Genomic DNA, 14,966 nt, shown 5'->3' with positions numbered 1-14,966 from the left:
CTATAGGATTCCATTTCTGTGGGGGTAGAACATGGATGCCCCATCCATCCATCCATCCATCCATCCACACATACCCTTTGTATACAAAATATCTGATGAAGGCTTCTGACTTCAGAGGTAGGACATCCACGGTGCCTGCAGGAGATCCCAGGTGCATCTGGAGCTGATGTAGGGCTGGGAGGGCCCCCTGCCTGGCAGCTTGGAGAGCCACAGTCAGACAGGGTAGGCGATGCTGAGCTAGCTGGACCAATTGATCTGACTTGGTAATATGGCAGTTTCCTGTGTTCCTATCTAGGAGGCAAACATTTTAACAAAGATCACTATCATACCAAAGAAGCAAATCACAGGCCAATGAGGCACAACAGCATGGCAAGCATTCATGGTAAGAACTGCTTTTAGAATGGTTTAAATTGTATTTGCTATTGGAATAGTTTTAACTGTAACTGTTCTGAGATGTTTTTAATTGTCATTGTTTTAATCTTCCTTGGACTGTTTGCAGGAGGAAGGGCAGGATAGAAATTCAACAAACGGACAAACAAAACAAAGAAACAAACAATGCATGTCTATTATTTTGCATTTTGGAGGTTGCAACGCTGATCTTCTAAGATCTCTGGCACATTTGGTTAAGTAGATATGATTCTGGTTCAGTTCTGTCCATACTGGCCTTAATTTGGTGCACAATATTCTTCTTTGCAAGGTGGGGGAGACCATGGAGGAGGGATGGGAGGAATTCCACGTTTTAGGCAACTGTGCGTTTGCTACAAACAGCAATAACAACAACTGATTGCAAGTATCACCCCGCTGACAACACACGCATTGCTGTTGTTACTGTTACCACCTTTCCATTTCTCTGGACTTTAGGACAAGTTTTTATTTTTAAAAATAATGTATTAAACTGCTTTGAAACATACAACCTTCTTCCTTCATGGAAAGCTGCAAGTTCACGTTGACGGGGGTGGGGGTGGGGTGTTCAGTGAATAAATCTACAACGTCAACCAGTGTTACACGGGAACGGTTTCCAACAATTTTCGCAGTCATGGTGGCTCCTGAAAGAACTGCCTTAACTCATGGTAACGACCGCAAAATGAAGTCATATTCCATCAGCTAAAATGGAACGTCTTCCTGGGGGGGGGGGGACATATGGAAGAGGCCCTAAGATCTACTTGGATGCTCCCCAAAACCAAACCCTTGGAATAGCAAGCAAGTGACCGCCAGATGGCAGCAAACTGAAAGTTTTAGCCAAGCACAGAAACGCAGGGTAGTTGCAGCTATCTCAAACGGACACAATGGAGAAAAAAATGTTTTCCCACAAAAATATGCTATTGATCCTCTTCCCTCTCCAACTCCTAACCCTCTCCCAATTAACAGAACCGTTTAATGTTTTTCTGAATGCCTATTCAGAAATAATTCCCATTAAGTCCAGTGTGCATAGGAGAGGATTGAAGGGGTGGGTGAAACCTGATTCTTCTAACACCTCATTTCATATATGCCCACTTGACTGCTTCGATCTGCAGAACTGGCCCTGCTACAGGTGCCATGTAATACTCCTTCTGCATTGGAAGAAATCTACCTTTTAGCATGGAAGCTGCTACACTTCGGTACTCCCTGCCAGAGACATCAAGAAGGTCTTTGCTGTACTCTTTTCAATGCCTACTTAAAATCTGCTTCTGCAAAACTTGAGATTCCTCAGAGCCCGTCAACATTATTTCCCTCTTTGCACATGTTTGTGTGTGTATGTGCGTGCGTGCAATTTGCCTACATCAGGAGTGGCACTCACAGCCTGAACATCAGCATCAAGCATCACATTCTCAAATGAAAACAATGAGAGCCAAATGTCAGCAGAAATCACAAATTTATTAATTCTTAAATATATCAGTCAGTTCTTTACCATTATGGCAAGAAATATATATATATATACATGGTGTCGCATGGTAAACTGCAGTGTTTTGAAAATGACAAAGGGTTAGGTGTGTGATTCAGTTGGAGTGCAGAGAACTAATTCACATGATTCCCCTTCCCCCCGCCCCTCACATCTCAGTGTGGAAAACAGACCTGACCTAGAGTAATATGGCAACACCACATGCTATGGTAAAAAGTGTAAAAAAGAAAAAGAGAAAGAAAAGAAAAACATCCTACACCTAATTTTGTTAAATGTAAATACACTTATACCACCTAAAGCCGCTTCACAAAAGAAGAAATTGATTTAATTTTTTTAAAAAACAAAATGCACGAGGCCACTGTGCCTTTTCACAGATCCTGTTTGCGGGTTAATATGGCTCAAGACATTTACTGTAGATGCTTGTTATAAACATTTCTGTGGGTTGTATAAGAATCATCACCAGAGAAGCTTAAATTTCTCTAACATATATATGTATACTAGGAACAACATCAAGATGTAAGGAATAAGATCCACTTTTGATTAGTAATCAATACAGAGAAATGAAAGTTATACAAATTAGGACCTTTTTTTTGTCTGCTTTAAAAATTTCAAGCTGCTGCAAGTTGTAAATTTAACTTACTAAAAAATAACATTGATCAAAGTATCATGCGCTATACACCATTACAGAAAACCGGTAGCCCCAATGTTAACCAAAGAGAGAAGAAACAAACAAAAGTATTTTTTTTTTCAAAAGGGAAAAAAACCCCTATTTTTATTGTTAACTTTCAAAGAAGAGGAGCAACGCTTGCAGGAATATAATTTCACATCTACACAACAGAAGCAATCAAATGGCAACTGAGCAATCTGTTCTAAACAGACACTGAATTTATTTCCTGCTTACTTTGCATGTATATATGCAGCAACAGGGGGAAATAGTTAATAAAGCTGCAATAAGTATTTTATTCCACACTGTTCAAGAATGTTGATGAGCCACGAGAAAATAGATAAAATTATTATAGCAAAAGCGTAACAGTTTTATTAGAAAACAGATGTTTTCTTGGTAGTTTCCTTTTTGTCAGTTAATAAACTGTTGCAAAGAAAATTAAGACAAGTAAGCTCCTGATACTAAGCTTTTAAGGCCTAATTGTCCTAGAGTATCTTGACTAGAGCATCAGTTTAAAAAACCCTCTACAACTTGCTTTAATAAATGTACTGTACATCCATAAAATGATCTTTAGAAGTTTTAGTTTACCCTTTTAACCACCAAAACCCATCTCATATTAATGTGCTCACTGCTTGGCTCTGAACAAATGAGAAAAAAACACTTCAAAACATTTCCTCTTCCCCTGCACTTACAACTACAAAGCTAAATAAATTGTTAAAAACAAAATGAATTTCCTGACCAGATAAGAACAGTGACAGATACTTCTAGCGAGGTCAAGCCAGTAAATTATGCCATTTCCCCCCAGTTTACCTACAGTGACTCATAACAAAGATGGCTCCTTGAAAGAAAAGCCTACAGAAATGCTTTGGTCTAAACCCAGTATTTCTACCCATATGTCCTACAATAACAAAGGTGCTGTTAGTAGGAATTATTTCTACTATGACCAAAGCAATGCCGATTGTCTTTAAGAATAAACGAGCCAGAAAACAGAAGTAGCCAAAATTAAAACAAAGTTAACTGATTTTTTTTTAAAAAAACCTTCATTCCCTTAGTTTGCACATGAAGATATTACTCATCTTCTGGCATGAGAAGTATACTCTGTATATTCTCTAGCATTTTACTTGCCCTCCCTCTTTTCTCCCGTGTCTTCTTTTCTTCCATTTTCAGTTTGCACGGAGCATCCATTCCCTTCACTGAAGTGTAAACAAAAAGTACCAATGGAATATACAACAAAATGATGCATCGTAAATGTATCACATGTAGAAACTTCACAGCTTCATGCACTCGAAGAACATGCATGAAGAGGGCAATGGAGTGGCCAAGATGGTAGCCAACCAAGTGCAGAGTGTGGAGGACAGAACGTGGCACCGCAGACATTTAGCTAGGAGGGGTGAGAGGAAAGATGGGAGGAAGAGAGAGAGAGAAAGAAAGAGAGAGAGAGAGAGAGAGAGAGAGAGAGAGAGAGGGAGGGAGGGAGGGAGAGAGAAAGAGAGACTAACATTAATTGCTGAAATATTACTTTCGGGGCTAAGTCATAATTTCCAAATGAACTAAAACATTAGGATTTTGTGTGTGTTTGTGTGTATTTATATATGTACACACACAGAGAAATCAAATTACATACACCACTATTTTCATATTCAAACTACTGTGACATTTCAATGTTTAATAAAAAGGAGGTAAAGGTAAAGGACCCCTGACAGTTAAGTCCAATCACGAATGACTCTTGGGGTTGCAGCGCTCATCTCGCTTTACTGGCCGAGGGAGCCGACGTTTGTCCGCAGACAGTTTTTCCGGGTCATGTGGCCAGCATGACTAAGCCACTTCTGGCGAAACCACAGCAGCACACAGAAATGCCGTTGACCTTCCTGCCGGAGCAGTACCCATTTATCTACTTGCACTTTGAGGTGCTTTTGAACTGCTAGGTTGGCAGGAGCAGGGACCAAGCAACAGGAGCTCACCCCGTCACGGGGATTCGAACCACTGACCTTCCAACTGGCAAGCCCTAGGCTCTGTGGTTTACACCACAGCGCCACCCACGTCCCTTTATTAAAAGTACAAACAGGTGCAAATTATCCATGCACCCTTTTTTGTTTATCCCTTGTAGGGAATTGCTCAATAACATCGATCCTCATTCAAATAAATCAACATGATAATGATTTGATCAAGACAAAGATATAAGCAAAGCTTTGTTCATCATATGCTATTGTGAATTACAACTCAAGTTTCCACTATGCAATACAGGTGATGCTCCATTTATGCAGGGGTTCTGTTTCGGGCCCATGTGCGCATACACAAAATTGCAAAAAGAGCACCCTGGTGAGTCCTCCTAAACCATACCTGGCCGTCCCTTTGGCTTGTGGGAATGGGGAATTGCCTATACTGTATTTAAGGTGTGGCGAAAGCCTGAACACTCTGATGCTATCTTGGTCAATGCATCTTGTTGTTTCCAGAGTGCAGATAATATACTGATCCTGAGCAAAAGTAATTAATTAGGAGTATTTCTAAACAACTTAATATTTAAAAATCTCTAAGCCATATACAAAGATAAAACCTAAAGACCCCAAAACAATAGAAAAGTGTAATAAAAACGCAGATAAAACAAAAAACCCTGGTAAAATAATATTTGTTCTAAATAAATATTGAAAAAAACAGGCAAAAAGAAGAATTCAGTAACATGCTCCAATCTTATGGGGCTAGGGAAATCTGGTCTGAAGGGCTCAACAGTAATCATGTAGGCAGAAGCCGTAGAGCAGATGGGAGCTGCAGCTTTTGATTCATTTTGTTGATTCAATAAAGGGAGAATTTGTGGCCACTACCCAGCGAAAATTAAATAATATTAGAAACGTGTATTTACAGCAGCTGAGTGGGCTTCATTCTGCACTTGAATTTGTGCGGATTCATCGCTGCAAATTCTAAGGAATCAGTTTCAATGGTTTCGAAAGCTGATTTGGTGCATACTGAGGTAGATATGAAATGGAAGTAGCAGTCAGCAGCTTGCTTGGCCTGGACATATCAAATGCTCTCTGCTCCCTTCAAGAGACACCTAGTCGATAGGAATGTGGGGCCTGGAAGACAAATAACTGTGGCCAAAGAAAAGAGCACTTAAACAGATGGACAGACAACAAACTGAAGATGAGAATGCTTTACTCACTTGATAGGTACTGTTGGTGATCCTGAACGGTGGAAGTGAACATTCTGCCATTTCCCATCGCGGCGGTGCCAGACTCGCGTCTCTTCCGACTGCATTGTCTTGGGCATCCCACTCCCATCCATGTACTGAGTCAGCCGTATGTACGCAATGCAGGCAGCATCATCCCCCACGAGGTGGACATGTGGATTCAGGATGATGGTGTGGACTGGCTTGTTGCTCTTAGACAAAGCTGCAGGGAGGAATGGCACATGCTATAAAACTCATAATGCACAAATGGGATGCAGCCCTGAATAAAATGTGGGCATGTTTCTAAAAAATGTAGATCCTGAGCTTTAAATGGGAGTTGAAAATACACTGAATTTTGTTTGGCTTGTGTGTCCACAGAAGTTAATGTGTTACATTACCACAGAATCTTGCTGAGGCAGAGATATTAATTAAAAGATGATGCAGAATTTTGTTTGTTTGTTTAAAAAACCCCACACCCTTTATCATACTAGTGATTGTCAACATCTTTTCCCCAATCACAGATGTGACAATGGAGAAAACTTAACATGTGAAGCAAAAATTCATGGATTGTATGTGGGGAGTGTTTAAAGGTAAAGGCAAAGGTACCCCTGACCAAAAGGTCCAGTCGTGACCAACTCTGGGGTTGCGCGCTCATCTCGGTCAAGAGGCCAGGAGCCGGCGCTTGTCCGAAGACAGCTTCCGGGTCACGTGGCCAGCGTGACTAAGCTGCAGCTGGCGAGCTAGCACCAGCGCAGCACACAGAAATGCTGTTTATCTTCCTGCTAGAGAGCGGTCCCTATTTATCTACTTGCACTTGGGGTGCTTTCGAACTGCTAGGTAGGCAGGAGCTGGGACCGAACGACGGGAGCTCACCCCATCGTGCGGGGATTCGAACCGCCGACCTTTCGATCAGCAAGTCCTAGGCTTTGTGGTTTAACCCACAGCGCCACCTGCGGAGAGTGTTTAAAGTGCTTAAAATGAACTCTCTAAATAATCCTTACAACCACCAAATAACATCTTGGTTAGCAACTAACATGTATGACCCCCTGAAATTTTTGCCTGTGAGGGAATATGGCCTCTTGGCTGAAAAGGGCTTCCTATTCTTAGGTTACATGCCAAAATGTATTTAACACGCCTGGGTTTGTTTGGTCACATATACATTTGGGCTCCCCCCACAGAATCCTCAGTACTGCAGTTTGTAAAAAGGTGCTGTGAGGCAAAGCCCTCTCTCTCAGGGGTAAAGCACAGTCGCCAAAATTCCCTGGGGGAAACCATGACTACTAAAGTGGCATGAATGTGCTTTAAATGTGTGTTGTTGTTTACACAGCTGCTGTGGGGCAGCTGGCGATCTGGACCGGAACCATGGCATGCCAACAGGGCATTAAACGATAGTGCGTTGCCAAAATAAAGTCGAAACGAGCCTTGAAGCACGGCCTTGAAGCACATTCTTCACATCTGCTTAGCAACGAGAATTCTCCCCTGCAACAGGTGTCTTTATCAGGGCAGTCAGTGTGTCTGACAGAATATGTGAGTCTGTCTCTCTGCTCGGAGCAGAGATATAGTTCTGTTTCTTATTTTATATGTAGACCAGTGGTGTTGTACAACTTGTAATGTATATAATAAAGACTTTAGAGAATAACTGGATGGGTGAGGTGGCTATTCCTGTCACAGGAATTCACCAAGAGAGGGCTAGACTGCTGCTCCAAAGACGCAGGAAGACTTTCTGAGGAACTCTGCTGAGACGAAGAAAAGGAACCCCAAGATTTGGAGCTCACACGCTAACAATTAACCCCTTTTCCTGTGTTCCAGTCCCAACAAATTCTGCACCACCCCTTATTCTGTACAGGCTGTTATTTCTCCTGGGAGGGACATTGAGGAATATGTATGAGAAACTGAAGTTTAGTCAGCCGAATGGATGAGAAAATTCAACTACCTTATTTATTTGCGAGGCAATTCTCTTCTAGAGAAGAACTGGTGCTGGTTCAAAACATGCCCAAATTAAAGTTAGCATCCATTTTGTGTGTGTATACGCAACTGGTATCCTGCTTCATCAGAATATAATAATGCCAACAGTAATGATGGGGGAAGGAAGGAGCAAAGTGTGATGGGGGGGGGGCAGGGATACAGTTAAGTGAGAACAGCTTGCTCTCTTATCTGCTGATCCAACCATGGGTGAAATCCTTTTTCCCACTATGCACCCTGGATTGCCTCCATGTATGCAAATACGAGAGCATTTGTTGTTGTTTTGCAACCTGCAGGGTGCCGTTATTATGCAGAAGCAAAAAGCTGTTTATACCATAATTTACACATTGACACATTAGTGGAATTGTTATCCAAAGAGGAACGCTGTGTTTTCTCCACTAGCTTGCTTGTGGATATACAGCGAGGAAACATGTACCTTCCTGAGTAAAAATGAAGCTTCTGTTCCTTTTATGTGGCTCAGGCACTGAACCTTAAAAAGAGGATTTATATTCCTCAGCAGTGTACGAACAATCAGCCCCTATGGGACACTGATGTGTTTCGAGCACTATAACAATAGATCAGTCTTGTAAAGTGAGCTGGTGCTAAAGGGGCAGTGAGATTTGCTAAAGAAATTTATCAGAGTTATTTCAAATGAGATTTTAGCAGGCACCATAAGGGGGTTTTCTCCAGGAGTTATTGTCTAATAAATAGGTCTTCCTTGTTTTTTCCAGCGAAGAAGTAAACAAAAAATCAACATTCATTGAGCAAACAGACTTAACTCATATATGTATCTCAGAAATCAAGCTATTAGTGCTTTACAAATGGTTGCTCTTTGAGAAACATGCAACACCTCACATTCTACTTAGGAGGGACAATAATAACTGATCTTTTTTAAAACAGCAACAAATACAATTATTAATAACATTTATTTAACATAAGGGCCTCAGAGTCTGTTCATTTGCAATGCCATGCTGCTGCCACAGGTTACTTCCACATCCTCTTCATGTGACTTTTTGGCATAGAAACAATTCCATGAAACAATTCAATCACATATGTTTCTTCAGTGGCTGCATTTGGATGCCACAACACACACAGTAAACCATGGCTTATTGTGATGGGAGCGAACCTAGCTGGCTTGCATGCTCCTCCCTCTTACTCAATTCCTCTGAAGCTGAGTAGCATGGAATTGTTCATTTCTGTTTTCAATAAAACCTTAACATGTCACATTTTTGAAACCTGGCAAACTGTAGATAATTTTAGTTATGGCTTCCTTGAACAAGCCAAATTCAAGTCATGAAACTGGGCCTGTTAATCGTTTAGGGAAGAGCTTTCCAAACTGTGTGTCACGAGACGTTAGTGTGTCGGCTGCCGTGTGTAGGTGTGTCGCTGAAAATGCTCCCTGCGCTCCTCCCGGGGCTGGGAAGGGATTTGCTTAACCTCCAGTTTGCCAGTAAAACTGAATAACTGTGTCACGAAATGATGCATGTTTAAAAAGTGTGTCACCAACATGAAAAGTCTGGGAAGCTATGGATTCGGCGTAACACTAAACTGAGGTCATGCTGCATTTGGTGTGGCTGCCACTTGGTGGCCACATAACCTGCAGAGCATGATGGCACCTTGCATGTTTACGTCTATAGGAAGAAATTGTTCAAATCCCACGCACTTCCTATAATGCACAGTAGCCGTGTCAGTTCTTTGTTGTGGTGGGGGACACAGGCAATTTGCTATCAGTTACTTATTTATAACTGGAAACAGGGAGGCCTTTTCAGATATATAATGTGGTGGGGGGAAAAACCCACATAGCAAGAGAGAGAAGCACTGTAGGCTCCTGATACACAATGAAGTGCCTAATTTCAGACACTGGAACAAATGGGTTTACTAGGTCAGGAGCAAAACCCACAGTTGTGAGGCCACTTTCCTAACAACTCATATCATGCTCACTTCATCTGAATAAGGGGAAAGTTTCCATGGTTCACTTGCATGTAAAAGGTCCCAGGGTTCAATCCCCAGTATTTCCAGTTAAAAAAGAACAGGTGATTCAAATTTCTAAGCCCATTTCATGGATCAGAGGGAATGTTGGAAAGCTTTCCCCCATTTAATTAAACAAATCTGAAATGCAAAAGAGTACAGTATTTCCAACAACTGGTGCTTAACATCTCCCAGATACACAAGACCTCAAATTATCTGAATTACTATTAACATACCATTCTCAAAGTAAAACCGGTGGAAGTCCATTCCCTCTACGAGATTTCCCAAAGCTTCAGGTTCAAATGAGGTGAGGCCGGGATCACATATCTTCCTACAGGGCAGGGAGGAGAAAATGCTCATTTCAAGAGCCATTCAGATTAAAGATCAACCAAGTGGAGGATTGGGCTGTCATCTTCCAGATTCAATGGAACCAACAAACCACATGAAGGTGTAAAAATATGCTTAGTTCTATGCCCTAGGTGCTGCAGAGTTAAATGAGCAATATACATGAGCAAGATATATTTTGTATCTTCACTGATGCTGAAGATTCAGTCATGGTTGGATTCAGATATCCTGACCAGGCACTGGTGCTGGTGGTCTGCAACCCAATGAGATTGCAACAATTTCCATGAAGATTGCATCTTGGAGAAGTGTGGCTGTGCGGTTGCACAGTTAAACTATGGAACTCACTTCCACAGGAGGCAATGGTGGCTACTGACATATCGCTTTAAAAGAGCATCCCATACATTCGTGGAGGAAAAGGCTAACAATGACTTCTAGCCATGATAGCTATGCTCTGTCACCACTATCAGAGGCAGTATGTTTCTGAATACCAGTTGCTGGAAACTGCAGGATGGGAAAGCACTCTTGTACTCAGTTCCTGCTTGCATCTGGTTAGAACAGGATGCCATACCAGACATGCCATCTGCCCGATCACTAGATTAGGCTCTTCTAATGTTCTTACTATTTTCTGGAACCAATCCTCAAAGGAGAGCTGGAACTGTCGCCAAATAGTCTCTCCTAAACTCATCGCACCAGGTGGTCTAGAAAGATAATCATCAATGGTCCAGCAGAACCAACAGGGACATACTCCCCCTTGTTTAGCTCCTAGAAAATACTGTCTACCAAGGTGAGCAAAGCTGCCCCAGTACCAAAACTAGATCTGAATACCGATCGAAATGGTTCTAGATAATCTATCCCAAGAACCCATGGAGCTGAGATGCTACCACACACGAAAATCCTGTTCAAGAATGGGAAATACAAGACTTGTTGGTAATCAACATAGTGAAGCCTATTAGTTAAGACTGTCTCACAAGAGTCGTATTAAGGATGGGACAATGCATTCCTCTTAGGAGACATTCATTACTCTTCTTACCCACTCTACCTAGCCTCCTCTGACTAGGTTTAATCAGCCAGAATGGGCAAAGTCTCAAGTGTATACAAGAAGTCACACACTTGCTTCATAAAAACATGCGAAGAGCCCTGCTAGATTAGGTCAAAGGGCTATCTAGTCCCACGCTCTTCTCAAAGTGGTCAACCAGTTGCGAATGTGACTTCCCACAGTAAAGACAGAACATCTAGCCTTATATGTTTTATTACCCATTTCTATGAAGTGTATTTGGATTATTTTACTGTCTATGAACATTTACGGAATTCTTTGTTCTCACAACTGTGCAAACTAGACACTGGATACAGCCTTCGGCATTTGTACCCCATCTCAAGAAAAATAAAATAAATGCAACTTACGTGTAGGCTTCAAAATCCCCATTATTGATAGCTTCAATCAGCTGCTCAGTAACCTTGATAATCTCCTGCTTACGAGCTGAAGACAAGACAGAGACATGAATAAGATGGCACATTCAGAGGTATTTGCACAGTGCAATGGAAACCAGCAGAACAAAAGACTCTCAGGGTATTACAGAGTTGAAGCCATTGAGATTTCTGCCCAATCAACGTGATTGCCCTTCATTCACTGATGCTTCTTCTCTTCTCCTCCCTCCCAACATTATAGCAAGAAGAGTTAAGTTGCTGTTAGAACTTGGTACATTTTTTGTTTGTTTGAAGAGATATAAAGCAAATGCCAGAGATCTATTTGGAAAGGATTTTTGTAACCTATCAAGCTTTTAGAGAAAATTGTAAAGAATCCTTTGCAGAATCTAGCAGACTATGCCACTTGAGTTTGATTCTCTCATGCATGCCATCTAGCTTCATCCTCCAGTTTCTGTAACTTCAAAGGTGGGATGTGCACATTTCCTGTAATCAAATCACCAGAAAATATCTGTAAACTATTGAGATGCCCATAAAATGGTGGACCGGCTATGGAAACATGGCCATAAAGATACAGCCAGTACCCATCAAAATGTCCTTTCCAAAGTGACTTTGATCTACCTTTGTTTCCTTTGGGGTCCAATGCTTCCTTCCTCTCTTCCTTCCTTGGGTTCATTTTATCTGCCTGTTACTCAGCTGTGCTTCCAGAAAGTACCGTAGCTATGCCCTAATCCTGGGTGGGGAATAGGATTTGGCCGGCAGGCCTGATCCAGACCTCCCCCACTCACTGCAGGCTGCCCCCGTGCCAATCGCTTCTTGTCACAATGATGGCAAGTGATCCAAAATAAGTTTTCCTTAACTGATGTGGCCTGAATTGTACTTGCAAACAGAGATATGTGCCATCTGGGTGGGCTTTGCTCTTTAGGTATTTTTCAGTATGGATTTTCTAATGAGCAACAGTACAGCATCTGTTGATACCATTCCCTAAGCCTTACTTCTGTTGCATTCAAAAGTAGCACGTGTGTTTCACAGAATGGGCAACTCATATTTAGTTTGCAGTACTCCTTGTTCACAATATAGAAAATCCAGAAAGCCAGAGGTTAGGAGATTACTTTTCAATAGGAACACCGTGAATGGGTATCTCTCAACTTAATTCAGTTTGTGACAACAACTGAATCAGGCTTATATTTCTGCAGCTTTTAACTGCATGAACTGTATCAGCTGACCTGAAAGCAATGTACCTGCACAATCCTACAACCCCAGGAAATGAGATTAAGGAAGCCTTGTTGCTGCTGTACACGGCTGTGGCTGTACGTTTCTATCACATCTGGCACCATTTCTTCCAGCACTACTCACACACCCCCAACACACAAACACACTTTTGTGTGTGTGTGTGTGTGTGTGTGTGTACATTTCATTAGCACAATAGGGGCTTGGCAGGATTAGCTTTCTCACACATTTGTCAAGGGTCTGCACACCAAATACCAACTGCAGCTCAGAGCATATATCCATGCAGTTACACTATGCTGTCCGTTCCAGTTGAATAGGTGCAAACCATCAAGAAGGTGAATTTCTTTCCTACTCAATAAAGGCACAGGAGTCTTCTGGCTCTAAAATGATTGCTTCTGCTACAAGCAGCACAGTGCTCAGTTATATGAGAAACTTCACTCTCTTGCCCTTGCCTGAGTCATTGGAAAGCTGACCCGCAAGCATGATGAGAGCAAGCAAAACTTGGGAGCAAGAAATACAAATAACAGAAATGCTTCATCACCGTGCTGAATGCAGCTACAGGTTTATACATGGGATGTAAGATTTTTAGTAGGAAATAAGACCAGAAGGGTGTTGTTGTTTTTTTAAAAAAAAGCAGAACGACAAGAGTTTGAGAAAGGCCTTCAACAGCAAACGACCTGAGAGAACTTCAAAAGAAAGATTATCAAGAGAGACACAGTTTTCAATGCCTGACTTGTTGGCTGTCCAATTTAAGGGCATAATGTTCCTTCTTCATGTGATATCTTTTCTCATTCTTGCAGTTCTCTTTCAGTTTCTTTCCAGCCTGTCAACCTTTTTCTCCTTTTCACTTCAAAGCTTCAGACCAAACACAACAACCCTGATTGCAGCCATGCTGTAGCACCTCCATCTTGGATCCAATTGCTTTTGAAACTATCACCTGTTAATGGCACTGGCTTTTTGAGCTACAGCATTCCCTTGCTCAGTCACATTCTGTTTGGTTCCCATAAGCTTTTCTAGCACAGCTACAGCTTGACATAGCCAGTTAGGTCCCATTCTTTTGTGAATCTGGCTTCTTTTCCCATTACATGCCAATTTACATTAGTGCATACTGTGTTTTATTTAATCACTCCTGTACATGTGTGCACAAACACACACACACTTATATACAAATATACCTTCCGCAATCCTGAATCCTGTTGCACACACTTAGGGTCTCACCAATGATATCCTTTACTACTTGCAGAGCTGCAATCTCATTGGCACATTACTGGCAAACAACATAGTTGGATCATAGTTGGAAGGGACCCTAAGAGTCATCTAGGCCAAACCCCTGCAATGCAGGAATCTCAACTAAAGCATCCATGACAGATGACCATCCAATCTCTGCTTAAAAACCTCCACGGGATGCACAAGATGAGAAATAATCTAAGAGGAGAAATGATGCTTGGATTCTGAAGTTCTGCAGCATATATGATACCCAAGGCCAAGTATTACAAAGAGTTGCTTCTTTTGTAGGATGACAACAGCAAAGCCAGCTGAAGGCTACATAAAGACTAAGGCAGGAGTGGGGAACCTGTGGCCCTCCAAACGTTATTGGATTCCAAATCCCATCAGCCTCAGCCAGCGTGGCCAAAGGTCAGGGAGAATGGAAGTTGTAGCTCAGAAATAACCAGAGTGCCAAAGGTTCCCTACCGCTTTAATAGGAGATAGCCTGGCATCTGTTTGCCTTAAGTTGGTGCTTATACCATTGATCAGGGCTGGATGTTTCTCTGTTCACACCCATTCTTGGAGAAGGGGAGCTGTGGCCATGCAAGTGGTCTTTCTGTGAGTACAACTTTCTTTCCATGAACGGAAGGAACTTCTATGTATGGAGCAACAACCCTGGATCCAACCCAAACTTAGCTCATCACAACATCTACTGAATCAAAGACATGTACCATGCATGTTTCAGGTTGGCCCTTGGTCTCTGAATTACAGATTTGCCGTCAACCTTCATAATCAAGCGTCAGATAGTCTAAAGTTTTTCAAAGGCATGGAGTTAAATCATGTACTCTGGCTTAATTGGTGTGCACACTGGGTTCAGAGTTGTACACATGCAACAAATTTGGTGCTGCTCTTATGAACCAGAGTTGGGAATCCCTACTGGCAAGAAGGAGTGACCAGCTCATACACATTTGAAGGTAACTATCATGGGATGGAAGATGGAGAGTGCTGGCAACCTCTGCAAACAGACCAATTGCACCGTTTATGTGCTCAGAGTTGAGCAGCTGGGTGATCACTGAGCTTAATCTAAAACTCATCAAAGCTGAAAGAGAAAATTTAAGTCTTTGGAATTT

At 41.9% G+C, this 14,966-nt stretch overlaps 1 protein-coding gene across 15 annotated transcripts in view; it reads right to left on the bottom strand.

Moving 5' to 3' along the window:
• Nucleotides 1-3,578: 3,578 nt before the first annotated feature.
• CAMK2D (calcium/calmodulin dependent protein kinase II delta) overlaps nt 3,579-14,966 on the bottom strand; it is a 137,392-nt gene continuing 126,004 nt past the window's right edge. For 11 of the 15 annotated variants that reach the window (XM_053403668.1, XM_053403670.1, XM_053403672.1 and 8 more), the window contains 4 exons: nt 11,380-11,455; nt 9,870-9,964; nt 5,698-5,926; nt 3,579-3,736 (listed from right to left, as the gene is read on the bottom strand). In XM_053403668.1, coding sequence (XP_053259643.1) covers nt 3,661-3,736; nt 5,698-5,926; nt 9,870-9,964; nt 11,380-11,455 — 476 coding nt within the window. In that variant the 3' untranslated portion in view covers nt 3,579-3,660. Of the gene's footprint in view, nt 3,925-4,580; nt 5,018-5,693; nt 5,927-9,869; nt 9,965-11,379; nt 11,456-14,966 lie in introns of those variants that run through there. The other 4 variants (XM_053403686.1, XM_053403681.1, XM_053403673.1 and 1 more) reach the window with 3 other exon arrangements.

This window comes from Podarcis raffonei, chromosome 9 (assembly GCF_027172205.1).
Source record: "Podarcis raffonei isolate rPodRaf1 chromosome 9, rPodRaf1.pri, whole genome shotgun sequence".
Taxonomy (NCBI): domain Eukaryota; kingdom Metazoa; phylum Chordata; class Lepidosauria; order Squamata; family Lacertidae; genus Podarcis; species Podarcis raffonei.
This window is presented reverse-complemented; position numbering and strand designations above follow the sequence as displayed.